This window comes from Babesia bigemina (genome assembly GCF_000981445.1).
Source record: "Babesia bigemina genome assembly Bbig001, chromosome : III".
NCBI classification, from domain to species: domain Eukaryota; phylum Apicomplexa; class Aconoidasida; order Piroplasmida; family Babesiidae; genus Babesia; species Babesia bigemina.
In genome coordinates, this window is record NC_027218.1 from 1,871,755 (window position 1) to 1,899,581 (window position 27,827).

The following is a 27,827-nucleotide window of genomic DNA, read 5'->3' on the forward strand; positions in this document are numbered from 1 at the left end:
CATCGTGTTACGAATTAACATCTCAATATAAAAATTTCGAGATTTTGTTGTTGCCCATCCCATCAATCTGTGGGCTGTCACTGAGTTGGGTAACACCTATACAGTTGCGGTTTGCATTTACCAATGTGACTTACTGCAACATTACATAGCAGCTTATATAGTCTACCGTGAGCACATGACGATGAGTTAAGGCAGTAGGCGTGTGTTTCGCAACCCATTGTTCGACACGGCAAGGTGTCTAGTGGTGGTCACTTATCAACATTGGTGAAATAAGTGTCGTTCATCGATATGTACCAGGTATTACTCATTGTGACGTATGAAAGGCGTTGTCGATTTTTCGAATGGTGGCGATCGACGGTTGTGGCTGAATCATACCTCTGCCAATTCTCTTGCACCAGCTGAAAGACCGAGACTTTATGTAACGCAACTTCGTTCAAGCCTAACAAGCAGGCATATATATTCACGCAGAATCTTTAAACACAAAAGCATGTTATTGGATTTACAACGACAGCAATGTCAACAAACAACTATGATACCACTGGTGACACAAACCAAGAAGTGACAAACATGAATTATGACAATTAAACTCTGTCATTGACAAAAAGATTTACTACATCTGAGCTTCCCATTACTTGGAGTAGTAGTTCTCAATCTGTATGGTAGACAGGACGATACCCTTAACGGTGACGCAGCGGCACTCCAACGGAGTCGTCTGGCGCAGAGTCTCCCGGGGTCCTACGAGTTCGCTGTTGAACTTCAGTGTCACAAAGTGATTAGTGTGCGATGCACCCAACGACTTGCTTACATCGGTGACGTTCTTTGTTTCACCCTTCACTAACACTTGGTTGAAGCAGTCAGGTGGGTCGAGTACGTACGGCGCCGGGCAGTAGAACGCCGCTTCCTTGGCAGCTTGAAGGTCTATCCTGCAACCGACGTCTTGTCCAATAGAATCGTAGAGTTTGGGTGTCTCAGGCTTGAAAAGCTTATCTGATTCGTACGTAACGCCGCAGCCTTGCATGTAGGGGTCCGTCATCTCTACGTCAATTTGGATTACGTTCCACGTGTATTCCTCTAACGGAGTTAAAGGCAGAGGAATGTCAGCTGCAGACGCGTCATCGTTGATTTGACCAAAATCTGATTCTAGAATCTCCTTGCCGCAAATGAGTGTCATCGGCACATATTCCGAGTGATCTGGATCCCTAGATACCAAAATTGCGCCGCTATTGGATTTGATCATCAAATCACAATGTTCGTCTGTATATTCTGACATAATGATGTCTAGTCCACTTTTTGAGCCTGCGATTCTATCTTCGTTTCGCTTTGGAATCAGCATATCTCCTTCCGCTGTAGTATATACTTTGTAATGGTTGTATCGAATATAATATGGCAACCATAGAGGTAGTGCGGCGGCGTTATTCTCACCGTTGTACAACGCGTGATCCACAACACACCGCATGAAGAATTCTGTGCCCGAATGTAGCTTTATAGGTCTCTGGGGCATGTTGTGTAGCACAATTGATCGCATAGGATTGGAGACACCGTAAAATAATGCCACCTCACTCCAGGGCAGTAATGAGTAAGGCAGCGACCTTTGATATGCCTCTTCACGACGTACTGTGTACGTGTACTCTTCACGACGGTTGGATCTCAAAATAAGTCTGGATGTCTCGTATCCATGTTCATTGACACAACTGCAAGAGTGACTGACGGGCACATTTTGGAAGCTCATGGCGAATACCTGAAATCCTCGAACGGGGTAAAGTGTGACATTGCGCACAGATGTAGGGAATGGCGCAACCTGATTGGAGGAAAGATCGTATCCTGTGGACTCGCAATTGTCTGGAAACAGCTCCTCATTGGGTCCGCATTGAATGCCGGCTTGTTTCTCGCCACTCATGACATTCAACAGCCATTCAGATGTTAACGCCATACCATTCCGCATGTCTCTAATCGTAAGCGATCCAATATCATGTGCCGGATTAAACATACCTAGTTTCCATCGGTCACTACCAATAATATTGTAGCAATAAGTAGGCGCAAATGAGACGTTCACCACAGCGCGTATTTTCTCGAGAACATTTTCGTTTCTAGATATGAATGTCCAGTGATATAAGAACGAGTTGTATCCTCTTCGTAACGCCAGAGGTCTGTCCATACGGTACTTCAGCTTCACCTCTCCTCTCTCCATTTGTGAAACATCTACTTCGAGCACGTCGCCAGTAAAAACTTCGTTGATCCAGATTTCGTCGTAAAGATTGATGTCATGAATTGTTTGTCTTCGGCGTAGCGTCAACGCCGTGTCCGGCTTGAATTCACTGTCGTATGCATGGGTAGATGGAAGTTGCGATAATGGGACTGTCGAAGCATCATCGTCGATATCTTCAACGTCGTCTTCGTATTCCTCGCCGGTAGCAGCAAATTTGTCTGTCTGTTTTGGCAACTTTATGGTCAACGTAGCACCCGGATGTAGCATCACTGAACACCAGGGGCCAATAATAGGCTTGACCCTGTTACGGACAACCATGCTAGCAATGTCACAAACGTATTCAGTTTTCCAACGAATCTCCATTCTTGCCTTGACGTGACCAGTCCCAGGATCTATGCATCGGCATTCGCCGTTGAAACGGGGTAATGCTACGCCATTAAAATATTGCGCTATAACCCAATTTCCACGATTATATACATGCTTATATAAATGTGGTGTAGGGGCAGGCACAACTCTGTCCGTACTGTCGATGAGATACCTCATGCAATCATCAGGTTCAATACGCCCTTGACAAATGAAGCCTATGGGCGATTCTGACATCGGATCTACCATACACGACCGTGTGCCCGTTTCGGAGTCCACGGTAACATAATCCGAAGCAAACAGTGGTGAAGGGCGGCTTCCACAGCCCTGCAGAAGTTTGTGCTTGAGGCCTCTGTGCAAGAATACAACACCCAAGCTTCCACCTATCTTGGCTATTTCTTCAATCAATGGCGTCCTAAATTCCCATGAATAAACTTCTATTTCATAAATCTCTTGTAGGCGAGCAAGTTGGGCTTGCAGCGCCTCACCCAATACCAAATCTCTAGGACCACAAATAAATACCAAACGTTCTGCAGTAATGGCATATATATCGTCATCCATTAGATCAATATGCAACTCTGTTTGCGACTCCTTTGGCACTTTCCGAACATATGGACGTGGTGCTTCGGTGACCACCACGCTCGAAAAAGGGACGGAGTGGAACTTACCGTCGTCAATTACATGAATTGTGAGAATGTCGTCATTATCAGCATTTGTTTGGTGATGCCATACATAGTCAGCACCGTTGACTTGGCGTGGGCATGCCAGAGTTGCCATCCCAATGTCATCCATGTTTATGTTGTATGCAACCAGGGGATTGGTATCCAAGGAACTCATACCACTAATGAAATCATACTCCAATGCGTCTATGAAACCAATAAGCTGCAGAATTAGAGTGCAAATTGCCAACGGTGCTCCTATAAATTTCGCCATGGTTATATTTTGCGTCCGACGACAGACAAAAATAATCCTGAGTAAAAATGAACTTCAACCAACTTATAACGCATGAAAAGATAACTTAATTAATAAGTAGGTCTGGTAATTTTTTGAAGCAGTGGCAGTGAAGATCCCATCTCCCCAGCTAGCTGGCTTGTTACCGAAGAATTAAAAAAAAATAAACAGGACTAAAAATTGAAGTCACTATAGTGGACAGCAATAATTGCGTTCTTCTATTGAAAGACATTTATATGTACACTATAACACTAAAATTATTACATGAAGCATCGTTGCGCTTCCCGAGAAAATTCTCAACAAGACACCCATTATTGGCGATACATTATCGTCACAAGGCTATCAACATTATCCATATGGCGATATAAAGCGCATATAACCTGGTGGAGAAGATGTAATATGAGCGTGAAAGGTGCCAATGTCTTTTAAAGTATCACACGATGCCCATGGTTGTACCACATGTTGTGACGTTGGAAGGACTTGTGGCGCGACAGTATAATATGCAGCTACTAGCACTTGGCAAATATGATCGCATAAATTACCACATCCAACGGGTTGTTAGAGCAACAAACCCATACGTTGCGATGAGTAACGTGAACCATATAGAAGATAATGAACCGGCCAACTAACCTCGAGCCCAAACTAGATGGATACACGCATGAATGGCACCAGTGACGACCGGCAATGGACCGACGTGGAACCTGCAACCAGTAGCAGCGTGAGGCGGCAGCCCCGCAAAATCGAAAATCGGCGCTAGGCACGTAGCCACACAGCACACTGTAAAATGAGAGCAGATAACAATAATACAAAAGCAAAAACAAAGCGGGTTAGCTAGATTTAATCATGGGGCGTCATGGGCGACAGGCTCATGTAATGCAAAATACAAATAATTGCTACATTAAAAACAAAAAATAATTCCCCATACTGCTGTACGCAGAACTTCTACACCAGTTGTGCTGTGAGCAATCCCATAGCTGGTCGTTATGCTTGTTGGCGTGAGTGCAAACATTTGGATAGCAGATGCATGGTGCAAACATCACAACCGCAACACCGTACCGCAGTCACCTGTGCAACGTAGACTGACTTCATGAGGATGGGGACGGGTTGACTCCCCACAACTGCATGAGGGAGGGTTCGTCCCTCACCATCCCCTCTTTCACGTGCAGCAGCCGAGAGCAGCGGCGCAGCATACGCCGGTCGTGCGTCACCAAGAACGTAATGCAGTGGGAGAAGTACCGATAGACTAGGCTGCATATCGACTTGCCTGACCCGAAGCACGACAGTTCCGATGCACAACACGACCGCACCTCATCGTCGTCGTCAGCGACCTCAGCCCACTGTGGCTCGTCGATCAGGATGATGCGATACATCCGGCGATACAGCACCAGACGCGCGAACCACAACTGGCGCTGCTGCGAAACGGACAGCACAATGCGGCTGTGGTTGCCTTTGAGGTATGACAAGGTGGGCGCCTCCGAGGAGCGGGAAGCCCAGCCGTTACCAGACAACGGGCAGAGAGGTGGCGCCACGAAGAGTTTCTTGACAGCAGTAGATTCTTCTGGGACTAGCACAGTGTCCAGTTCGCAACCTCCAGGCAACGATTTGACAAGCTCCAGCATGCCGCAGCAGTCCAGGGCGTGCATGATCTCGTCGTCCGAGTACAACATGCGCGGGTCCAGGAACCGACGCAGAGTCCATCCCTTAAATATAAATGGCAGCTGCGGGAGTACCCCAATAACGTGTCTCAGCACCTTGCGTGGGATCGTGTTCAACTCCACGCCATCCAGAAGCACAGTGCCCCCCCTTCCAGGTGCCACGTTCTGCAACACGCTCAGCAGAGTGCTCTTGCCGGCGCCAGTACGGCCCATTATGCCGATAACGTCACCAACACGAGCGCAGAAGGAGACATCACGCAATATGTAATGCGTGCTCACAGTGCCGGGAGGTGTCGGGGTCATCAACGAGACATCCTTGAGTTCCAGCAGTAGTGTGGCGGGAGGAAGGTAGTCAGACACGCGCAATACTTCAATATAGGGCTTGTAGAACTTCCAGCCGAAAAGTGAAATGTAACGACGGAAGCAATGCGACCGATACTCAAAAATTCGCCGATGTAGTAGTGCGGCGTATGATGCTTCAAAATCATCGCCCTGCTGACATACTTCAAAAACCTCCTCGGGCGAGTGGGGAATGTTGACGGAGCAGTGGTCCGATGAAATCGGCATCATCGCGTCACCTACGTCATCTATATCCATTGAAGTGGTTTGTGTGCCCACAAATGAGTCTTCCCTGCCATACGACGGGGGAACGTAAAGCATGTTCTCGCCCATGCTGTCGAACTTGTCATACAGCGAAGAGCCATCCTGCATGAAGAAAGACTCGAATCGCGCAACCGAGCACATGTACCTCTCCAGCTGGGCGTAGTTGTTGATGAGCGATCTCAGGCTGTTGCCGAAACCCAGGCATAGGGAAATGGCAACGCCGAGTTGGCCTACCTTGTGCGGCTCGCCAGCGACGTAGCTGCGCAAGACTGGTATCGTGATGAACACGGCAATCATCATGGTGGCACCCATATTGGTAGCCAGAGTAACCCACATAGTGAACGCTGCCTTCATGAAGTGCGTGCGGTAGTACTCGTCCGACCGTGCCCTGACGTCTTGCAACCACATGCTTTCCTTGCGAAAACTTCGGTATACCGAAGAACCGCTCATCACATCGTTGTAGACTACGTTCACGCTGCTGTTGGCGTCCAGCATCAATCGCTGCAGAATCTTGGAGGCGCGGATCACCTTGCGATGGGCAAAGTAGTACAGGAGGAAGCATGTGACCAAGGGCACCGGCACAGCGACCGGCATCACATAGCACAACGTAGCGAATTTGACCAAAAACGACAACAACGAGTACGATGTCTCGTGTATGTAAAAACCGATATGCTCATCGATGATGTGGATATCGCTCGTAAGGAAGGTCATCAGCGCACCCATGCACGACTTCAGCTGCAATATTGCAGACGGCTTGAGAAACGTCGATTTAAGAGCAAAACCGAAGAGCCTACGCGATCCACGCAAGCTGGCGAATACGACAACAAACATAAGCACGGAGAAGCATCCCACGGAGGCAAAAGTGAAAATAGTAATCCACACGTAATACTTGCGGTGGTGAGACATCACGTCCACGTCGGAACCATCCGTTGCTTTACGAAGAGTGTCAACCCACTTGGCGGCGAGCAGGAGCTTGATGTTCACAGAGGCATGGCTTACCAGGATGAATAGAAACAGGACAAACAATAGGAAATAGCCAACTGCGCGGAAGTAGACCAGATACGCGCTCCATATGTTGGCAGGTTTGCCACCGTTGGCTGATGTGACCATCGACAGGGTTCTTAAGGGCGGATATTGGTCAAATGTTGACATTCCACTAGTAATGCCTTTGTACATGACTACAGACCGGGCACTATCTCCGTTCGATATCCTCCCAAACGCATTGTAACTGACATCATCAGCGCCCGATTTTGCGGATGACGGAGTGTCACTTGTCAAATCGAACCCCAAATGCATACCAAGGGACATGGGGTCTTTGAGAACACCGTTTTCTATCACGCGCACGAATACGTCCACGAGTCCGGAGATAGACTCGGGTGTCATAGCGATATCCAATGTCATTGTAGACATCGACATCACCACGGCAACATCAGGACGCACCAATAGGCCGTTCCGTTTGTTCAGCAGGTTCCTCAAAATGGAACGCGCAACGCTAGAATCCAACCCGTTGAAAGGCTCGTCCAGACAGACCAAGAAACAGCACCGGTCGCCGACCAAGCGTTCGTTGGCCTTGCTGAAGATCAGGTAGGCGTAGAGAGCACGCGCCAGGCTCAGCCTCACGCGCTGGCCGCCACTCAGCGAGTAGCCCTTCTCGGAGATCACACGCATGTCCCCGTCCTCCCAAGAAGCAAAGTCAGACTCCAGCTCAACCGCACACGTCACCTGCCGGTAGATGTCCTCGTCGAACGCGTACCCGAACGTGATGATCGAACGGATGCTACCGCTCGGCAGCCACACCTCCTGAGAAGTGTAGAAAATAGGCATACCGACGGATAGCGGCGCCACCGACATACTACCCGATACCAGACTCATATCACCAAGAATCGACTTAATGAAGCTCGTCTTGCCGCAGCCCTGGTTGCCGGTGATGATCTTCACATCGCCACGCTTCAGTTGCATATTTAAAGACTTTAAAATAGGGAGAATGCTGCTCTGATCGGAGTCCAAGAGCAGCTTGCGGTCGTTTATATAACTGAATGAGGCATCCTTGAAATAAACAAGAGTGTCAATGGGGACATGGGAGGGGATGCTATGCTTGTCCAACTCTTTGGGCTCGGAAGCAGACTCTACGTGGTTGGCATCCAAATAAAAGTTCGGAGAGCAGTTGCGTAAAAATGCTTCTACCCGACGGTAGGATGTGGCCGACTCCACCATCCAACGGAAGGCCTTGGGCAGTCGGCCACATTTCAGGACGATTTTTGTGACGATGAACATGACAGATATAAGCTCGTTGACGTCGAAAGGGATATCGTTACTATTCTCGTACTTCGATACCTCGTTGTTGAAAACGTACACAAACACCCAAAATAATATTATCCCAACCGATCGCTCCAGAGCGCGGTTGAGAAATTGGAAGAACAAACGGTGCCGAAGCACCGTGAGCTCATCCTCCCTAGTACCCTCAATCGCTCGGTATCCCACGTCATCGATGCCCATCGCAGTGCAAATCTGTAGGTTCCCAAGCACGTCGGAGCTGACCGACGCCCGGCAGTCCATGGACTCCAGGGAGTACCGGCGTAGCCTGCCGTTTACCAGCTCGAGGACCAACATGAAAAACACGGAGCCTAGAACTGTCAGAGAGGGAAGGAGAATGGGGAATCCCATATTAGTCCTCACGAATACCATCCCAACAAGAAAGTTACACGCAAAGCCCACAATGGCCATTACGGAGGCCACGTAGTTCGTGATGGTAGCTGCGTCTAACACCATGTGGGTGTAAATGCTCGGAGGAAGCTCACGATTTTGGTGCCTGCGAGCGGGACATAACAGCGGGTTCGGGGCGCAGCTCTCGGTGGGATCAGTGAAGTGGACCACCTTCCTGCACGTGCCCAGCTGGCTGGTGGAATCGACCACCGACGAGTAGTGTCTACGGTAGCACAACCCATGCTGGAACAGCGTGATCGTGATAACTGCCTCTATGCAAATCTCAATGCGGTGTATGAAGAGCTCCACGTGCTGTTGCAGTATGGAGTGCGTTGTCTCCACCAACACGACGCCGAACACGATGCCAAAAACCGTTGACAGGTGTTGCGAATCCTTTGACAGCATATCCAGTAGGTGCTTCAGAAGTATGGCCGTGCCGATACCTATCAGATCGACGCACACGATGCCCAACAGCGTCAGCAGCGCGCGGCGCCAGAAGGTGAGGACCATGGCACGCAAAAATATGCTGTGATAAGGCTTGAATTTGGGCTCGAACGGTGATGATGCAGCCATTTCGGACTTCTCCAGGCGCATAAGGCCGTCGCTGACGTGCCGTGCGAACACGGTCTGCCACCAGCATAGCTGGTCGTTTTGGGGCAGCTCGTGGACGGACTCCAGCTTGCATTTCTCCTCGCCGACGAAGTCCACCCAGCTGCACACCCAGTACATGAACACCTTGCTGAAGAAGCCTGCATTGTCAAAAGTGGGTAGTCCCGTGCCGCTGCGACCGGTTGGCGGCAACATCCACCGTCCCGTTGACATGGCAGCTCTGAGACGGTGAGCGAAGGCAGCACTTCATGTATTAATTTCCAGACCCTTCACAGGGTAGTAATGATCCTTATATTCCATTGTGGCCGGAAAAAAGTCGTACCAGGCGGCAAACAATCCATGACGTACCGCCCGGTGAGACGTTGCGTGGCAGCGCTAAGATCCCGCTCGACGTTACACCGCTGCCCGAATTACAAAAAACGGTAGTAAAATATTGCGGAGATGCCGGATGGGTGTAGAAGACAAACCTTTAGATTCATTAATGCCCAGACGCTTAGACAACGACGGATACGTTGGAAGCAGCAGGGCACACACAGCAACGTTTAGGCTCCGAAAACACGCCACATTGGTTGGGATTATAGAATCATCCCTGGGTGTACGCAGAGGTTGCCCGTGTTTAGAGGGTCCGCTCGCTAGGGGGTCGACTAGCGGAGGACAATTGCCTTGCGGGCCGATGTCACTACCAATTGTATTTGAGTTTAGTTACGATATCGGCTTGAAGGTTGTGTTTTGTGCTCGGAAGGCGCTCATCAGCGCGAATATATCGCATCACTGGGTTCGCGTCATCCCGCAGTCTGCTCCAGTGTCCGATAAAACGACAACGGTATCGCTACCGTGGCGCAGACTTAGGCTTGATGCAAATAGCGACAAACAACAAGCATATGGCAACAGCGACACACCGGGACGTTTCACGACCATTTCCCGATGTTGTATTCGAGGTAACACACCGCAAACGGAATCTCACTTTCGCTTCGACGTCGCACAAGTCAGTGCGCTTATGCGTGATACACACGGACATGGTTTTACATATTTAACGCCTTCCAGTCATTTTTGTGTAAGAGTCAAACAAAGGGCGGCAGCAGGTGCACGCTGCCGTTGCTGGTCAACGTGACGTCCCGGGGCAAGTGAAGGTCGGTATCGGACAGGCGTCGGGGCTCGCTGCGTAAAACCGGTGCTATTGCCTCGTATATCTCGTTGCTGAGGTCCTAAGGCAGGGATGAAGCGAAACATTTTACGCATTTCACGCACCTCTTTGGACTGCGTGGCGTCGAAGCACTGCCAGAAGGGCAGGACGCGGAACTGGTCGTACACACGGCGTACTGCTTCCAGCTTGCAAACTTCCTCGTAGCGCTCCTCACCTTGAGCAGCATGTGCGGAAGGTTGCGTGGGCGCCTTACCGAAGTTGCTGCGACTAGCGCTGACCGTAGCCGGGTTGTCCAGGTAGATGACAAGGTCAGGGCTCACCAACCCGTCATCGGGCCATATACACCACTCGTAGGAGAGGTTCTGAGCGTCATTGAGGCGGTTTTGTACTCGACTGTACCTCAGCTCCCACTGAATAGGCCACTCCGGAGAATGCGTATCGGTCCATCAAAATGTGAGTTCCTGACTCCAGAGTCGACACCACCTCCTTCCTACACGGCGTCACTGGCACATATCGCAAACCTACATCATCTCCCAGCGATTTGCTGAGAAAAGCAGGTGGATGGCACGGCGGGAACGCACAGCGTCGCGCGATGCCAGGTGCTCCACGAGCACTTTGCCGCACTTAGTGTCCACACCTTAGCTCATAAGCGGTCTTATCACGGCACACATACATGGGAATTTGAGCAGCCGGTGGCTGATGCCCTCGGAAGTCAGTTTTTGCGATAGCAGCTTCAGCTGCGTGGTCTTCCCCGACCTGCACGGCGTGTAACCGCGCAACGACGATCACCGACCTGTCTATACCCTCGAACACAAACAGCTTGCCAGGAAGGCGGATGTTCGCACGGGCGCTGTCCGACATCTTCTGTGCCGCGTCGACGAAGAAGCCGCACCGGGCATGGGGGCAGCACCGACAACAGCCAATAGACACGGCCTATTTGCCGGGTAATCGCACCGAACGCGCCGCTCCCGATAATTTTAGAACATTTGAGTACCGAATGCAGTTACACATCTGAGAGGAGCGGGCTATATGACGTAAAATGAGTGTGTCTAGATGACTGACACACGGCGAGTATCTGGGCGCTCGTGCAACGATATGAATCTATTGGGGCACGGAGCGGGCGCCGATAACCAAGGAAATGGGTTCCTTAAACTCAGGCAGGCTGCCGCCGTGAGAAGGAGCTCGCGCAGTGGGCACTCCGACGGCCAGGTGCCTCCACACCTCCTCGCGAATGCGGCCGCGGCGGCGGACCACGCCTACGCCCGAACGGCCAGTAATACGGCCAGGACGGCGAGGGCGGGCGCAATAACGGAGCGGGATATCGATATGGCGGCGGCGGAGACATTCCGGGAGGGCATACGCGCCCGCGATGTGACGGACGGGGGCATCTTGCGGGGCTGCGACTTGATCGGGGACATCGAAAGCGAGTTGAGCCACTCTGTGGATGACAGCCTGGACTTGGGCCTCTCAAGCTCGTGCAGGCTCGACGCCGCGGAGTCTAACTACTTCAGGGACCCGGAAAACAATGGCATCCGCAACATCACCGACGTCCTGTCGTTCGACAAGCGACTGGGCCAGGGTGTCTACGGAGACGTGTTCCTCTGCCACCTACGCGCTGATCGCACGAAACGCTTCGCGGTGAAACGTATACAGCAGGCGCCTTCACCGGTGGAGAAGATCTTCGGACTCGACCAGAACATTATAAAGGAGCTGCACGCACTGAGGGCGCTCAAGAGGCCGCACGCCAACATCGTGCGGCTCTACGACTTTTGCTCCGCGATGGAGACGCTAGTCCCGCGCAACTCGTCGAAGCCGTCGCCGAAGGACGCGAAGAAGAAGTGCGTGGCCTTCTACCTCATCTTCGAGCTGTGCGACATGGACCTGAGCCAGTTCGTCAAGGAGGCGTCGCTCAAGTACAAGGCGCACGAAATGGACCTCTTCAGCACCACCAGCGAGCACGTGGACGGCGAGTACCACATCGAGGATATCATAAACCAGTGGTGCACGCTCTACCTCAAGAAGCGGCAGGACGACGCCTTCAAGGACGGCGGGCCGGGCATCGCCGTGCGCAGCGAGAGGATCCCGCTGCCGGGTCTACCCGAGGATATCGTAAAGGTCATCATGTACCAGATGCTGCAGGGGCTCGCGTACATCCACTCCAACAGAATAATCCACAGGGACATCAAGCCCCAAAACATACTGCTGAAGAAGACCAACGGCGTTTTCGACTCGCTCGAAGCGCTCAAATCGCCCAGCGCCTGGTGAGTGAATAATTTGTGTATGCGCTAATTCGTGCAGGCAAGTGAAGATCGGTGACCTGGGGCTATCGACGATCGTCCCGGCCAGGTACCTCACTACGATGACGGAGGAGGTGGTGACGCTGCTGTACCGGCCGCCGGAGCTGCTGCTAGGCGACTGCAAGTACACCACGGCGGTGGACATATGGTCCACCGCCGCCAGCGTTGGCGAATGCCTGCTGGGCAAGCCGATGTTCAGGGCAAGGACCGAGTTCAGCGTCCTGATGCGCATCATCTGCACCGTGGGCGCGCCACTGGTCGATGAAATGCCCGATTTCGCCAAGCAGCTCAAGTACCTCACCGACAGCATGCCCAAGGTGACCAGGGACGCCAGGTCGTCGCTCAGGAAGATGTTCACGGACCACTTCGGGAGGCAGCTGCTCAGCGAGACGGGGCTTGACCTGTTCGTGAAGATGCTGCAGTTCGTGCCCGATAAGAGGATCACGGCCGAGCAGGCGCTCAAACACCCGTGGTTCGACGACATAGAGTCGCTGCTCAAGCCCTCCATCGCTAAGTCCTACCACAGCCTCGAGCGGGCGTTCCCCAAAGGGCAGCGCGATATGCTGCCGCTTCCGTTCAAAGGCGACCTCGCTGAGTTCAAGACGCAGCTGCGCAAGGCGACGCTCAAACCGGCCTCCATTGACGAGCCGTACATGCAGTTTGTTTTCCCGTGACCACCCTGGACAACGGGTGCCGCGGGACGCGTGCCCTGCAGGGCCGCACAATCCACACACCGCGGCGAAACCGTACACACCTAATTATACTGCACGTCTCGCTCGTTTTCGGACTCGGCGCCGGGCCAGATTGTACGGGCAGGTGACGCTCACGAGTGCGATGCCCACTGCCGCACCGCGCGGCGAGCTGGCGTCACGCAGCGGAATGCCGCAGAAGCAGCAGTGCGCGATGGAGACGGCAAAGTACCCTTTTGCGCGCGCGGCTCCGAGCGTCGCTTCGGCGCAGCCCGTGGTAAAAAGGGACGGAGACATCAAGCAACCTAAGGCGGGGACAACGCCCCTTAAATTCCGCTCGTTCCAAGACTTTTACCTTACGCAGGGCAAGACGCACAATCGTAACTTCCTGACAGCGAACAAGGGGGAGCGGAGTCCCTGGAAGTGTCAAATAAGTCATACCCCGAACAACGCCGTGACGTCGATGGCAGGTGTGTGAAAACGTGCGCTGTGGTTTGTATAGTGAGGTGTCGGTTTTCTAGCATCGGGAGTAGCTGCGCCGTGGCACGCAGGAGGTGGCTGCATGATAGGCAGCTCGAAACACCAGCAGCAATGGCCGATGTTGGAGGCTGGCTTACGCCGCCCACAACGGCTCTGCGAAACCAGCTAAAAGCCCCGGGGCGCTCATCTCCAATGTGGTAGGATTCTGCCTATCATGTTGAGAGCAGTGCCTCGATTGAGGGCTCCGCGAATTTGCCGCGGCCTGGTGGCGTTGGGTGTGGCCAGATTCTCTAGGTGATGCTACCGGGAACACCTCATTAAATTCAAAATGTGCCTCAACCTTTTTAGATACCTCAAAAGGGGTCGAAACAACGCCGCGTCGGGCACTCATAACCATGCAGGAGACAACGATGCGACTTTGCCGGGGATGTACAAAACGTACAACGAGGAGGAGCTCAGCAAGGCGCTAAAGGGGCACGTAAAGCGACTCTGCGATTACTTTCAAAATGGAACACCCAACAAAAATTACACCAACACCATCAAGGCGATGGTGGCGAAGACCAAGCCCAGACAACCAACGCAGTCATCGCGGTCGGACTCGTCGTGCAGCACCGCGAACAGCGTGAAGCAGAACGACGGAGTTCCGACGCTGCCACTAGCCGAACGCTTAAGCGCGCCGGCGGTGGGAATCATCGAGCTCGCGCAGCACATCGCAAGCAGGCGCCAGGAAGGCAAGCGGCCGACCACCAACCAGGAGGCCCTGGAGTTCCTCGAGAGCGAGGGGATCGCGTACAACAATGCCGTTATGGTCATGGGACACGACAGGAGCAGGGGAAGGTCGCGGCAGGTGTTCAACTGGAAGACCGCCATGAAGGCCATGTGCACCGGCACCGACGTCCCCGACACACCGGACAGTTCGATCCTGGACAGAGACGAGGTGGTCAGGGTCGACCTTCCGTTGCCATTGGATCCGGAAATGCGCGAATTCCTACGGAAGCGTGGTTTTGTGATCGGCGAGGACGGGATGCCCATCACCGCCGATGACGATGTCGTTGAGTGCAACGGCGTGCAGTTCTACGTGTTGCCGCACGAGGGGTCGGTGACGCGGCGGGAGTCGAGCGCAGACGCGCCAGTGTCGCAGCCCCGCGAAGTGTGGGCCGACCTGAAGACGGGAGCTGTGTTGCCCGAAGTATCGCACGACCCGCACAAGTTCGAGAGCTACGACCTTCGCATCACCAAGGAGACCACTGAGCCGGACGCCTCGCTGGGCACTGACGAGGAGGAGTTCGAGAGCGCGAGGCGGAAGACCGAGGAGGATGCCTTCTTCGACAAAACGGACTACAACCTGGAAGACTTCACCAACCACATGTTCGGGCACGCCGACCTGGAGAACATCAACCAGGTCATCAAGCACATCCGGGATATCCTGCCGGAGGAATGCGACGGCGAGATCGTGGACGTAGCAGAGCTCTCCACGGACCGGAGGGAGAAGAACGCCGAGGGGTTCGGCTGGTTCCTGGACAAGGCGCAGGACTCGCAGGGTGACGATCTAGACGAAGCCCTAGAGGAACTGGCGGAATCGTTCGAAAGACGCCTTTCGATAAGGCCGAGAAGCTGAAGCTGTCGAAACCCGCCGACAGCCGCGTGCGCCCGGGCCGGGGTCACAGACTGCCAGCCCGGCGGCACCCAAACCCAGCTATAATCTATGTATATACGCTTGCAAAGGTTTTTAGCTATGTTAGACCGAGTTGGCGCGCCGCGCTAGCCTTCGGTATCGCACCTGGTAGCAGTAGTAGAGCACGGAGCACGGCAGCATCACGAGGGGCAGCGCGCTGTACATGTAGTAGGTGTCGATGGCGAAGTTGTACGCGTTGGGCATAGGGCTCGGGAAGTCGCGGGCGATCGGTACGTTGCGCACCACGCGGGCCGCCTGCCGAACCAGCCAGATCTCCTCGAACGCCAGCAGCGGGTAAAGCACCAATACCACTGAACACGGTCAACGCAGGAAGGAAGCAAGCAAACCCACCCTTATGCGATAGCCACTCCAACACCGTGTGGCAGGTCCCGCGCACCGTGTACAACGCGTCCAGGCAGCTCAGGATGTTCATGAGCGTCAGCGCGCTCACGGGCAGCAGCACCGACCGCATCGGCACAACCTCCTTCAGCAGCGGGATGGCGACGAAGTACACCGCGAACGTGCGCACGCATTGCTCGAGGTTCAGGTACAGCGATGCGCCGCAGCACGCGCCGTCTGAGCGCTGTTAGATACACGACGGGGCCACCCACCTAGGAATGTGTAGACATGCATCAGACACTGCGCCACGAGTCCGCACTGGAACAGCGGGCGGATGTACGTCCAGAAGGCAACGGGGCTCAGCCTGGACAGGCTCTCCCACGTGGGCCAGTGACCTTCCTCATGGCGAAGCAGGAACGTCAGCAGCAGCAGCTCCACGCTGACCCACACACAGAGCGAGGAGACATAGTGTAGCACGATGAGCCGTGAATACCACCCCGCACGGCGCGGTATATCGAGGTTAGTCATCGACGCTGCCAATGAACTGGTCGCGCGGCCGCGAAGGCGAGCCCGGCGGAAGCACCATAAGGGTCTCCGCAGCGGAAGGCCCGTGACAAAACGCGGCGTGAACCGATTAGAGCGATAGAGTTAAACTACATAGTTATAAGAGGCGATTGGGATCATTTGCCGCCTGCCTTGTCCGCGGGCGCGCGCTTGAGGCGCCGCGCAGCGGCTGCCTCCAGACGGCGTTGGCGCTCGCGCTCCTTGTGCTCGCGCTCGAACGCGCCCTTGTCGAACTTGTCTTGGATGCCCACGGTGAGGTTGAACACGCACCGCGAGTCGGTGGAGTCGGGGTCCTTGGTGAAGTAGCCCATCCGCTCGAAGTGCAGCGGGTCGCCCACGTTGGACGACACGGCGCTGCGCTCGCAGAGGCTGTTCTCGTAGACGTGCATGGAGTCGAAGTTGAAGTTCTTGATCCAGTCGCCCTTCTCGACGCAGCCCTCCTTGGGGTCGGGCTTCGTGAAGAGGCGGGAGTACCAGCGTACCTCCACGCGCTCGGCGTCCTTCTCGTTTATCCAGTGGATGGTCGCCTTGACCTTGCGCCCGTCGGCCGGCGCGCAGCCCCCTTTGGTGCTCGGGTCGTGGGTGCAGACGATCTTCTCCACCTTGTCGCCGTTCATGACCACGTCAGTGCACTTCACCCAGTAGCAGTGGCGCAGCCTCACCTCCCCGCCGACGAACAGCCGGTGGAAGTCCTTGGTGGGGTTGGCCATGAAGTCCTTGCTGTCGATGTATATGCGCTTGCCGAACGTGAGTTTGCGGGTGCCGGGGTTGGGGTAGGTGGGGATCTCGACCTCCTCCTCGAAGTCCTCGGGCACGTTCTCGATCTCCACCAGGATCGGGTCCACAACCGCGAACAGGCGGGTCGCGTGCTCGTGCATGTACTCGCGAATGCAGTCCTCGAGTAGCTCGATCTGGATCAGGTTCTCACGCTTGGCCACGCCCACCTTCCGGCAGAAGCGGCGGATGGCGGCGGCGGGGACACCGCGGCGACGCAGGCCGGATATGGTCGGCATCCTGGGGTCATCCCAGCCGCGCACCAGGCCCTTATTCACCAGTTGGATCAGCAGACGCTTGTTCATCACACAGTAGGTCAAGTTCAGACGCGCGTACTCGATTTGGCGAGTGCGCACGATGCCCAGCTTCTCTTGGAACCAGTCGTACAGCGGGCGGTGGTTCTCGAACTCGACGGTGCAAATGGAGTGGCTGATGCGCTCGATGCTGTCGGATTGGCCGTGCGCGTAGTCGTACATCGGGTAGATGACCCACTTGTCACCCGTGTTGACGTGCGTCGCGCGGATAATGCGATAGAGGATGGGGTCACGCAAGTTCATGTTACCGGACGCCATGTCGATCTTGGCACGCAGGCAGCAGTAGCCGTCGGGGAACGCGCCGTCGCGCATTTGCTCGAACAGGTGCAGGTTCTCCTCCACGCTGCGGTTGCGGTAGGGGGATTCCTTCCCGGGCTCGGTGATGCTGCCGCGAGCCTCGCGGATCTCCTCGACGCTTTGGTCGTCCACGTAGGCCAAGCCCTGCTTAATCAGCTCGACGGCCCAGTCGTACAGCTGCTGGAAGTAGTCGGAGGCGAAGTACAGGTGCTCGCCCCAATCATAGCCCAGCCACTTCACATCGTTCTTAATCGACTCTATGTACATAGCCTCCTCCGTAACGGGGTTCGTGTCGTCGAAGCGCATGTGTGTACGGCCGCCGAACGCCTTGGCGAGCTCGAAGTTCAGGCATATCGACTTGGCGTGGCCGATGTGCAGGAAGCCGTTAGGCTCGGGAGGGAACCTCGTGATCACCTCCTTCACGCGGCCCTCGGCCACATCGCTCTCCACAATCTTGTAAATGAAATTGGAGCGGTCGATGTCGTCCGACCCATCCGGGTGGGCAGCGGAGCGACTCGACACCGTCGTGTCTTTAACGACGCCACTCATTATTCTACGGCACTGCCCCAAACGACGGGGCGAAAAACGAAATAAAAACGAACGAACGAAAATTATGGCGCTTGTGTTGTACTAAAATTAAATTGGCAAACATTGGCTCAGATGAGTCCACTAAGCGTCGGTGAAGCGCCACTTCCGGCCTTCGGAGCAGCTGAAATGGGGTGGCGACGTCATCAGCGGCTTACTGCGCGGAGAGGAGGACCCGAGTTGCAGCAGAGCGATAGCGCAAGTTTCTTCGACCTAGGGTGCAGTAGCAGCGGTCCAGCCTTCACGCAGCCGGCGCGACGCGCCGCTCACCTCGAAGTCAGATTCAAGTTGGCCGGTACGTTAGAGATGCCGCGAGTACCCACAACATATGCCATCTTTTTGAAAAAGTCGGTGATCTTGCTGCAGTAGGACGAGGTTATGTGAAGGAACATGAGCCACCAGGCCTTAAGAGTCGCCATATACTTGTTCATTTTGTGTGCTAGAAGGTCGATTAAATCTTATAATATACAGACCACGAATAACCGCAGTTAAAATCGTAAAACAACATGCAAACGCGCAACTCTTATAACACTCATCATTAGCGTGCCAGCCGCCGTTGTACCGGCCGGTGGCGGGCAGGCGGCGAGGCCGTCAGGTACCCCAGAAGTCGAGCTACCAAAACGGCCCACAAAGCCCAGCACATCCGCCGCGGACACACCAAACAATAGGGAAATTCAGTCGCTACGGAATTTAGAAGCTCCGCAGCGAATACCCAGCGCAGAGACGTATCGGAACACACCGTAGGGGGCGGCAGCGCTCGAAGCCTACTAAGCTCACACAATGAAGAGAGGTAATTCGCGCCGTTCGGAAATACATAGCCTGCAGGACGTGGAGGTGCCGGTGGCAACAAGCTCCGCGTTACCCTGGGTCTACCCGTGGGGGCCATCGTCAACTGCTGCGACAACAGCGGAGGCAAGAACCTCTACATCATCGCCGTTAAGGTACGCTCTTCGCGCCTGTGGACCGGGATGACGTGATGATTTTCAATGATAGGCCTGAACATCTTGATGATTTCATACAGCCGAACAATCCGATTCTGAACCCGTTGCATAACCAAACCACCTTCATCGAATTCATGACCTTCCAGGGTATCGGCGCCTGCCTCAACAGGCTGCCGTCGGCCGCCGTCGGCGACATGGTCCTCGCGACCGTCAAGAAGGGAAAGCCCGACCTCAGGAAGAAGGTCCACCCCGCCGTCATCGTGCGCCAGCGCAAGGCCTGGAGGCGCAGGGAGGGCTACTTCATCTACTTCGAGGACAACGCCGGAGTCATCGTAAACCCCAAGGGAGAAATGAAGGGGTCCGCCATCACCGGCCCTGTCGCCAAGGAGTGCGCAGAGCTGTGGCCCAAAATCTCCGCCGCGGCGCCCTCTATTGTTTAAAAAAAACTACGATAATTTAGTGCATTATCGGAGAGTTACATCAGAAACACGATGTATATTATGACAAATGCCACCAGGATGAAGAAGATCTTCAGTAGCAGCGTGCGATTGCTCGAGATGCGCTTGTAGTAGCGGGACAGCTCGTTCTGGGCTGCGAAACAGTGGCTCGGTGCGGATGTCGGCTAACCTGATATCACGTTGTTGAGTGACTCCTCGGTGTCCGCGTCGATGCGCTGGATCATCTCGTCCTGCTGCGTCACCATCGTGGTCACGCGCTGGAAGATCTGGGTGAGCTCGCTGATGGCGCGTTGCACGTTGGCGAGCGCCTCCGCCTTGGCGTCCGCAATCACAGAGCGCGAGGGCCGTTCCAGCTCGCCGCTGCAGCGCGATGAGGGCCCATTTACCACCAGATGCACCTACCTCTCGATGTCGAACTGCTGGCCGCCCTCGTCGGGCTGCTGCATGGTGAAGCGGCGACGGCCGTAGCCCGACGACATGGCGTTGCGGTCCAGGTCGCTGTGCGAGTACATCTTGCGACGCGACTCCTGCTGGATCATGATCTGGGCGCGCTGGTAAAGCGCGTCCTTCAGGCTCTTCGTCAGCTCGCACAGCTCCTTGCGCAGGGAGCCGAGCAGGTTCTCGTAATGCTGGCGCATGTGCTCATTCTTGTGGCGCACGCTGTTCATGCGAGACTCGAAGGCGTCGATACGGTTGGACGCGGCCGTTATGCTCTCCTTTACCTCCCCAGTCAGACGCTCAATCTCCGCAGTGTGGTCCACGTAGATGCTGCGCTTGCGCGCCAGCGCCGTCAGCTCGGACAGTTTCATGCCGCATTTCGACAGCTCCACGCTCAAACGCTGGGCGTCAACCTCGAGTTGCGATGGCTCCGCCGACGGAGATGCCGACGAGGCCGCCACCGGAGAGTTGCGCGCAACCTCCTGGAGGAACACATTAGTGCGGTTTACACCGCTCACCATTGCGGGATGGCGTCTGAATCACATGAATGCTGAGGGCGGCTACGAGGTCCACCATAAGCGGCTTAACGGCTCGAGCCACTACAGCCCGGCGTGCGCGCGGCTACACGTTTAGCACTTTAACGAGCGATGTGTAAAGTCCACGCATGCTATTCGCGCAGAAGCGGTCGTTGTGTGGCAATGCCGCTGTACACAGTTGGAATTTTGTGATCCCTGGACGGCGGTGTCTCGGTGCCTAGAGGGACGGCCGGCGAATAAGTCCGCGGGAAAGCTGCAGCCGTACAAAAGGACTTGCACATCGCACTTCAATCCATCGAATATAGCACAAATTTTAGATCTGGTGTGGCTGAACCTTGCCATAGGCGCTTATGCCACCGATAGCCAACAACGATGTCTTTCTGTAAAGACATACATGGAAGCGTTGTACCGGGCAACGGCCGATCACACCAATTACAGCCATAAGGGTACAAATAGACACGAGGACACAATATAGGCTGGCGACACGGTTAACTCTGGATTCTACCGTCAACGCAAAGTTCAGTTTAGGCGAATAAAAAGGCACGCCCGGCATCGCCGTTCGCTGAACAGACATACACCCTGGGTCATGTTGATAAGAGATAGGCTCATTGCGTCGGGATTGAGAATATAGATTGGCGAATTGACATCCCTCAGTGATGGCCAGCAGCCGGTTGCGGCAGCCGCAGGCAGTGGAGGATGCGCTGGAGTTCGTGCGCAACAAGGTAAGTTAGATCGTGGCATTCAACGACGGCACGATTGTACAGTTTGCGGATGTTGGGAACGACCTGGATCTGGTTGAAAAAAAGCTGACGGCAGAATTGGGCGCGGTATTCGGTCCAGATGTCTTCCAACTGCACGGCCGCTGTCAAGACCTCAAGGCGCAAATCAACAAAATAACGCGCGATCTCGCGGTAGGTCCAGAATTTGCTAGTAGTGGTGTAACATTGCCTGTAGGAGCTGTACGAGGCGCGTAAGGAGCTGGTAAATGTTATCGGGAACCAGCTCACACTATCGGCGTCACTCAAAAACTTCGAGGTACGACGAGAGTCTGAGGGACTGTTTGTGCTGCAATGATGTAAAATTGAACGTGAATGCGTGATTGCCAGTGTTACAGCGTTAGTGCCATTATTATGCACGTGCAGCGAATGATCGAACCGCACGCCAAGGTGGATGACGACACCCATTCCATGGAGATGTTGGGGATGCATTACCAGGCCATATGGAACGGCGAGGAATTCGAGGTACAAGAGGTGGAAGAAGTGGAGACGGCGCGGCCTCTGACCCCGCTAACGGCCATAGGGTTGGTGTCTTCGATCATGTCGTGCAATGCGATGACAGCAGCAACCTCGACGTGACGCCAACAAAGGCCGAGACTCCCACAACACCGGACATGGCTTTCAAGCCTGTAAGTGCGGTCGGATCTGATCAATCAATGCGCAGATATCGCAGAAGCAGTTCGACGACATACCGGCCCTGGTCAAAAGGCGCGCAAAGCTGGAACAGGTCAACGAACTGTACCAGCACCTCTTTGACAAGGCGGTTGAGCGCAAAAGGTGCGATACTAACACTGGTAACAGCGCGTAACAAACATCACAGGTGTCTACCAGTGAAGCTGAAGGAGATATCGCAGTCGGGGATACAGGTGTTCGGGCAGACTGGTAAGCCGGAAAACGCGCGATTGCCAGACACATTCAGGGTCTTCCAAATTGGCATCACTGAGGTATCTAAAAGTTGTCGAAATCAATAACAAGTGGGTGCAAAACATCACATGAATTCACCACTGGGCAGGGAGGAGACCGTCACACTGCTGGACGAACGGTTTTCCGGCACACATCACAAAATCAGAAAGCTAATGCGACACTAGCTATTAGAAAAACGTAATGAGCAGCATAAACACCGATTAGACACACCGCATGTCATTCCCGACATCGTACACATGTGCGATGTCGTAGCGGAATCCTACCGACCTGCGACAAAACATAAAATGGAAGTGTTACATAAAGCGCAGCAATGGCTGCCGCTTATTATCGCAGCGCTAGCGCACCTGGTGTGCACGCGCAACGCCAACGAATTTTACACATTCAAGGACGCTACGGCGACGTCGGTGTACGTTACCAATACGGACGACGAGCAGAAGTTTGGCCCGGCAAGAGCTTTCCAAATCGGCGCTTCTTACTGGTGCAGCGCCGGCAGCCACACGTCGACCGACTTCGGTAGGTGAAGGTTACGCCGTCGCTCACAGGCGCAGTGTCTTGGACCGGAGAACTGTGGGACCTGGCCAAGGTATCGCAAATCGAGGTAATATGGGAATACGCACCCAAGGTAAGAAGAGTTGCGATATTTTTGCACATCCGTGCCAGGAAGTTGAAATATCGACTTCTATCACACAGGACAGCTTCAACGTTGTCATGCCCTTCCGGGAGACTTTCGAGAGCAAGCGTAGGTTAATGTGGCCCAGTTACGGACGTATGCAGCATCGTACAAGGAGGTGTTCAAGTTGGATCTCCCAGTGGAGGCCAGATATGTGAGACTCACACTGAGGGGTGCCATCAACGAATACTTCGGCATCAGGGAAATACACATCGTCGGGGCGGGCGATCCCATGTTCGTCATCAAGTCCGGCATATCAACGACGCTGGGCGAGATGTGCCTGCAACTGGAGGAGGGGCGCACGGAAAACAACACACGCGTTGTACTTGATTTGTGCACCCACGCCATAGCAGCTGCGGACGGCAGGGTAAGGCGCTCGTAGTTCCCGATGTCACATGCGATGTAGGATCTATGGAGGCACGATTCCAGACAAAGGCTGGTCAGCGCCATTACATCGCCACCCAAGTGCCTAACGTCAGTCAGCCCAAACAAAAGTAAGTTAGGGCATACCGGAAGTGTCACTTTTGTCAGTTGGGGCCCTAGTAATCACGGAGTGCAATGACGAGGGTGACGAGCAGTGTCGGTGGGAGTTCATGGGAAATGGGCAGCTTGCGCTGAAGAACGTCAGCGACCTCTGCATGACGCAGGCGGCGCTCTACGAAGACAAGGCCGGCATGGGCAACCTCCTAAACATCATGAAATCCAAGATACAAATCGTTGCCTCCAGTACCACGGATAGGCATGGCGCGGAGCTTGCTATGGACGGTGATGTGAAGACGTACTGGGCGTCGGAGCTGTTCCTCGATTCAAACATACACAGCGTGAACCTGACCATCAACTTCGGTAAGGGTCGATATACGTCCGCCTGAACTGTGCCTGTAGGGGAGTCGGTGCACGCAGCAAGAGTCAGAATTGACTGGGAATACCAGCCCACGACCTACATAATAGAGGGCAGCACCGATAACATCGTGTTTAAGGAGCTCGCCCGGAACGTGTCGAACTCCGACCACATCACCATAGACACGCTGGCGATGAAGGCGTTCAAGCAGCTGAGAATCGTCATGCTCAGACCACATCATTCCATGGGTAAAGTGGAGGGAGGGTTTGTGTATGGAATAAGGGAAGTGGAGGTGCTCACCAGCAACATGGAAACGGTGCTGGGCAACTGCAGGGCAGCAGCAAACACCCCAGATGCTAGAGACAAATATTTCGTATCTTACGTCTCGGAATTCGAGCCTGGACTCGCACATGTGATAAAAAACATGGAAGACGAAATACATAACATGACAGGAGAAATCATGGATGAAATGGCGACGCTCAATGACACACTAGACGAGACCGATGCCTGCATGCAGGACAAGAAAGAGTATGACAAGACGCTAGAAAGGGTGCATACGAAGGAAACTGCGCTCTGGAAGCAAATACAGGCGTCCTCGTTGTGCGACAAGTCTGCAAACACGGAAGTGATGTACTCCACTGTTGGTGAAACCATGAAAAACGCGGCAGAGGACTGCTATGTTATCAAGCAGATGATGGGGAATCCGACTTCCGGATTCTACTGGATCCAGCCGCGGTGCTCGAAGCATCCTCTGCGGGTGTACTGTGATATGAACTCCCAGACGTCCATGTTCATATGGAACGGCAAGGATGCGCATGCGGCGCCTCAGTCACTGCAGAGCATGACTTCTCCGCTAGCAATCAGGTACCAGTGCGCCGCTTTCGGTTTGGAGCCGCTGGTGGTCAAGTCCAAGCACCAACTGGATGGGCTCAAAGAGGCGTTGTATATCATGGGCTTCGAGAAAAAAACCGAACACTACGTGCCGCTGGCGTACAAGTTTGGGAACTCGCACAAGTTCAGAGACCTGATGAACATTTTCTCATTCATGACGGATTCGGCCATAATTGAGACGAATGCGCCGGGTGACAAAACCGATGAAGTCACGCAAGCTCTGCACACCGTCAACCACAATGCAGCCGGGCTGTCTTTAGAGACGGGAGAAGTGGAAAAGTTCGATCTGGAGGCGGCCAACGTGGAGGCTATTGTGTGCTCAACCAACATCACGGACGACAACGTGGTGCCGATCGACATCAAGTGTGATGACAGGATCGACAAAACCGAGGCTTTGGTGGCAAACACCAACACCAACATCGTTGTGAGGTGTTCGGAGCACTGCGCCGAAAGGAAAGAGTTGCCGGTGTACGGAGTTGATGGAGTGTACAGCGAACGGAGCTCAATATGCAGGGCCGCAATCCACGCCGGAGTCATCGCAAGCAGGGGGACATTCACGGTGGCCGTTGAGAGCGGTCTGCCGTTCTACAGCGGCAGAACAGAGAATGGCATACAGAGCTATGCGTACAACAAGGCGTGGCAGGGCGCAAAGGACATTTTGGACGCCCAGATGCCAGATGATGAAAAGGAAGTGGAGCACACGGGCCCCCCCTCCAAATTCAGCATTCGAATACTGCCTCGGGAACGCTTATGCCCAATCGTGCAAACGCACGGGTCATTTTTGCAGGTGCCCAACAAAGAGAATGAGAAAGCGGGAAAGTCTGAAGGAAAAGGCCAGTCGACTGCAGTTGAAAAGCCTGTCCCAAAAGAGGGAGACAAGGCGGACTCCAAGGGGGCACCCGATGAAAGCGAAGTTATGGACATTACCGATCTGGATCCCAACACGAAAACCGAGGCTGCCAAGGTGCTCACCGAGATGAACGCCATGTATGGGATGGACCCCAAGACTGTGGTCAACACCGTCAGGAACATCGCCGCCTTGGTAAGCCGAGCCAAGAAGTACATAAAGCCGCTCGAGTCAATTACACGGCACCAGGAGAAGCAAATGAACACGATGTGGGTTATCTAGTTGCATGAATCACAGTGTTACAGGTTTGACCGCGTGGAGGTAGCTTCTCAGAAGGCCACGCATCTAAAGGAAGTGAAGGAATCGCATAAAACGAACTATGAAAGGCTACTGCATGAACAACAGGCGAAAGGGGTAGAAAGCGAAGCGCCAATCACCTTGGACTACACCAAAATGGCCTTCTCAAAAACATTCAGGGTCTACGACACAAGCATGACTTCGGGGGGTGAGAGCCGATGGGGATACTCGGACGCACCGTTCGAAGGCCACCAAAGCTACATGGTGCAGAGCAGCGATGTGGACAGCTCGTTGCTAGGGGAAGGGGCGTTCGCAATCCTGAACAACCGTCGGTACTTCGACTTCGACCTCAAGGTCGACGTGTTGGCTAAAAACGATGGAGCGGTAGGCGTGGCATTCCGGGTGCAGGATCAATTTAACTTCTACCTTTTCGTCATGAATTCGCGGCAGAGCCACAAGCAGCTCATTAAGGTGCAAGACGGAGTTGCTCTCGTCCTGGCAACCAACCCGGATGAAGGATACCAGAAAAACAAGTGGATCGCTGTGGACATTTCGGCAACCAGCAACTCTGTCGTAATCAAGTGCGACGACAAGACTATACTCAGGTAAAACTCAGCAATATGGCATGCACGTTGTCGCAGGGTGTTGGACACGTCATTCTTGCACGGTGCGGTGGGACTGTATTCGTGCGGCAGCAACGGGAACTTCTACTACGACCACTTCAGCGTCTCGCCAAAGGCGCAAGTAAAAGAGGATCGTACGTCCAACGAGGCAAGGCTTAAGACGCTCAAGTGCTGCACATACAACGAAAACTTCGACGGGAAGTTCAGCAGTGCGTACACCGTCGTCACCCCTCACCATGTGCACGCAACTTCGTGGCGATTCAAAGACATCCTTGGGGGAAAGCACAAAGCGATACACCAGCGCCACTCCGCTCAGGACGCGTTGGATATCGGCTCAATAGCGCTGCTCAAGAACGCCAGGATGTGCAGAAATGGCCACATGAAGTTCAGGTTCCTGCCCACATGCGAGGGAGGCGTCCTCGGCGCGGTAGTTCGCTACGCTGATATAAACAACATGGTGTTGGTGGAGATAAGCTGGAAGGAGCTCAGAATCAGGCATATACAGGCAGGCGCAGCCAAGGTGCTCGTGACAGTGCCAGCCGCATTTGCTGTTTCGAAGTGGAATGTCATGAACGTGGCAATCGACGATAAGAGCATATCGGTTAAGGTGCACAACAACGTCGAGCACGGGTCGTTCCTGACCAGTATCTTCAAGAATGCTGACTTCGAGTGCAGCGCCGAGATAGGTGACGACAGCGCCTTGGGCTTCGGACTGGGACTCAAGGCGAGCGCCTGTGATTCCAGCTACTTCGACACCCTGCACATCTCTCCCGAAGAAAACAACCAGGCGCTTCCCGCCACCAACCTCATACAGCAGTACTCCGCCGCCAACCTGTGGAAGCCGTGCGTCGAAAACGTGCACATACTCAGCAGGGTGGGGCTCTGCAGGCAAATGTATCGCAACAAGGGGAACGCGCACGTGTGCGCCGAGAGCTTCTGCGCGCCGTGCTGCAGCTACCACACGACGCTGCTGGGTGACGTCCACCAGCAGGCATGCGTGGCGGAGTGCCAGAAAAACAACCACCTCGTCCACAGCTACCTCGAGAGGTTCCTCTCATACGTCAGCAGCTGCGTGTCGCTCAAGGGGGTCGGCTTCGACCACTGCGAAGGGGTGAGTTCAACGATGGTTCGCGAAACAACTGTGCGTCAGGACCGGCAGTGCCTGAGACAGGCGTGCAAGCTCTGCTGCGGCAGCGGCCACCGAGAAAACGGGCCGCTCGACAAGAACCTGATGGCGCTAGAGACCTCCAGCTGCCTAGCGCAGTGTAACAGCCTAGTGTAGGGCCGAGTCGGGGAACCCGGCCGACATGTATGCCAAAGTGCAACAATTTTGTACAATA

General features: G+C 54.2%; 11 protein-coding genes across 11 annotated transcripts; 5 read left to right on the forward strand and 6 right to left on the reverse strand.

The window, feature by feature from the left end:
• Positions 1-628: 628 nt before the first annotated feature.
• BBBOND_0307700 (hypothetical protein) lies at positions 629-3,502 on the reverse strand (the record flags this gene model as incomplete). The annotated part of the gene is made up of 1 exon (XM_012913598.1): positions 629-3,502. One exon carries the CDS (start codon positions 3,500-3,502, stop codon positions 629-631), a length of 2,874 nt encoding a protein of 957 aa, XP_012769052.1.
• Positions 3,503-4,605: 1,103 nt separating this feature from the next.
• Positions 4,606-9,285, reverse strand: BBBOND_0307710 (hypothetical protein; the record flags this gene model as incomplete). The annotated part of the gene is made up of 1 exon (XM_012913599.1): positions 4,606-9,285. The coding sequence occupies one exon, from the start codon at positions 9,283-9,285 to the stop codon at positions 4,606-4,608; it is 4,680 nt and encodes a 1,559-aa protein (XP_012769053.1).
• An 866-nt stretch (positions 9,286-10,151) lies between these two features.
• On the reverse strand, positions 10,152-11,095 carry BBBOND_0307720 (thymidylate kinase, putative; the record flags this gene model as incomplete). The annotated part of the gene is made up of 6 exons (XM_012913600.1): positions 10,152-10,295; positions 10,339-10,596; positions 10,634-10,724; positions 10,760-10,871; positions 10,908-10,990; positions 11,028-11,095. 6 exons carry the CDS (start codon positions 11,093-11,095, stop codon positions 10,152-10,154), a joined length of 756 nt encoding a protein of 251 aa, XP_012769054.1.
• A 234-nt stretch (positions 11,096-11,329) lies between these two features.
• BBBOND_0307730 (protein kinase domain containing protein, putative) lies at positions 11,330-13,205 on the forward strand (the record flags this gene model as incomplete). Its single annotated transcript, XM_012913601.1, has 2 exons — positions 11,330-12,495; positions 12,533-13,205. The coding sequence occupies 2 exons, from the start codon at positions 11,330-11,332 to the stop codon at positions 13,203-13,205; spliced, it is 1,839 nt and encodes a 612-aa protein (XP_012769055.1).
• A 229-nt stretch (positions 13,206-13,434) lies between these two features.
• Positions 13,435-15,318, forward strand: BBBOND_0307740 (hypothetical protein, conserved; the record flags this gene model as incomplete). Its single annotated transcript, XM_012913602.1, has 2 exons — positions 13,435-13,690; positions 14,105-15,318. The coding sequence occupies 2 exons, from the start codon at positions 13,435-13,437 to the stop codon at positions 15,316-15,318; spliced, it is 1,470 nt and encodes a 489-aa protein (XP_012769056.1).
• A 120-nt stretch (positions 15,319-15,438) lies between these two features.
• Positions 15,439-16,242, reverse strand: BBBOND_0307750 (membrane protein, putative; the record flags this gene model as incomplete). The annotated part of the gene is made up of 3 exons (XM_012913603.1): positions 15,439-15,686; positions 15,727-15,951; positions 15,987-16,242. The coding sequence occupies 3 exons, from the start codon at positions 16,240-16,242 to the stop codon at positions 15,439-15,441; spliced, it is 729 nt and encodes a 242-aa protein (XP_012769057.1).
• A 152-nt stretch (positions 16,243-16,394) lies between these two features.
• Positions 16,395-18,212, reverse strand: BBBOND_0307760 (glutaminyl-tRNA synthetase family protein, putative; the record flags this gene model as incomplete). Its single annotated transcript, XM_012913604.1, has 1 exon — positions 16,395-18,212. One exon carries the CDS (start codon positions 18,210-18,212, stop codon positions 16,395-16,397), a length of 1,818 nt encoding a protein of 605 aa, XP_012769058.1.
• An 816-nt stretch (positions 18,213-19,028) lies between these two features.
• Positions 19,029-19,629, forward strand: BBBOND_0307770 (ribosomal protein L14p/L23e , putative; the record flags this gene model as incomplete). Its single annotated transcript, XM_012913605.1, has 2 exons — positions 19,029-19,189; positions 19,359-19,629. 2 exons carry the CDS (start codon positions 19,029-19,031, stop codon positions 19,627-19,629), a joined length of 432 nt encoding a protein of 143 aa, XP_012769059.1.
• Positions 19,630-19,664: 35 nt separating this feature from the next.
• BBBOND_0307780 (SYNTAXIN, putative) lies at positions 19,665-20,606 on the reverse strand (the record flags this gene model as incomplete). The annotated part of the gene is made up of 3 exons (XM_012913606.1): positions 19,665-19,780; positions 19,817-20,007; positions 20,050-20,606. 3 exons carry the CDS (start codon positions 20,604-20,606, stop codon positions 19,665-19,667), a joined length of 864 nt encoding a protein of 287 aa, XP_012769060.1.
• A 671-nt stretch (positions 20,607-21,277) lies between these two features.
• On the forward strand, positions 21,278-22,485 carry BBBOND_0307790 (hypothetical protein, conserved; the record flags this gene model as incomplete). The annotated part of the gene is made up of 7 exons (XM_012913607.1): positions 21,278-21,343; positions 21,386-21,532; positions 21,576-21,656; positions 21,764-21,921; positions 22,062-22,174; positions 22,229-22,341; positions 22,417-22,485. 7 exons carry the CDS (start codon positions 21,278-21,280, stop codon positions 22,483-22,485), a joined length of 747 nt encoding a protein of 248 aa, XP_012769061.1.
• Positions 22,486-22,605: 120 nt separating this feature from the next.
• BBBOND_0307800 (LCCL domain containing protein, putative) lies at positions 22,606-27,769 on the forward strand (the record flags this gene model as incomplete). The annotated part of the gene is made up of 10 exons (XM_012913608.1): positions 22,606-22,834; positions 22,870-22,943; positions 22,982-23,060; positions 23,096-23,358; positions 23,398-23,485; positions 23,523-23,834; positions 23,874-25,836; positions 25,873-26,469; positions 26,506-27,598; positions 27,638-27,769. The coding sequence occupies 10 exons, from the start codon at positions 22,606-22,608 to the stop codon at positions 27,767-27,769; spliced, it is 4,830 nt and encodes a 1,609-aa protein (XP_012769062.1).
• Positions 27,770-27,827: the final 58 nt, after the last annotated feature.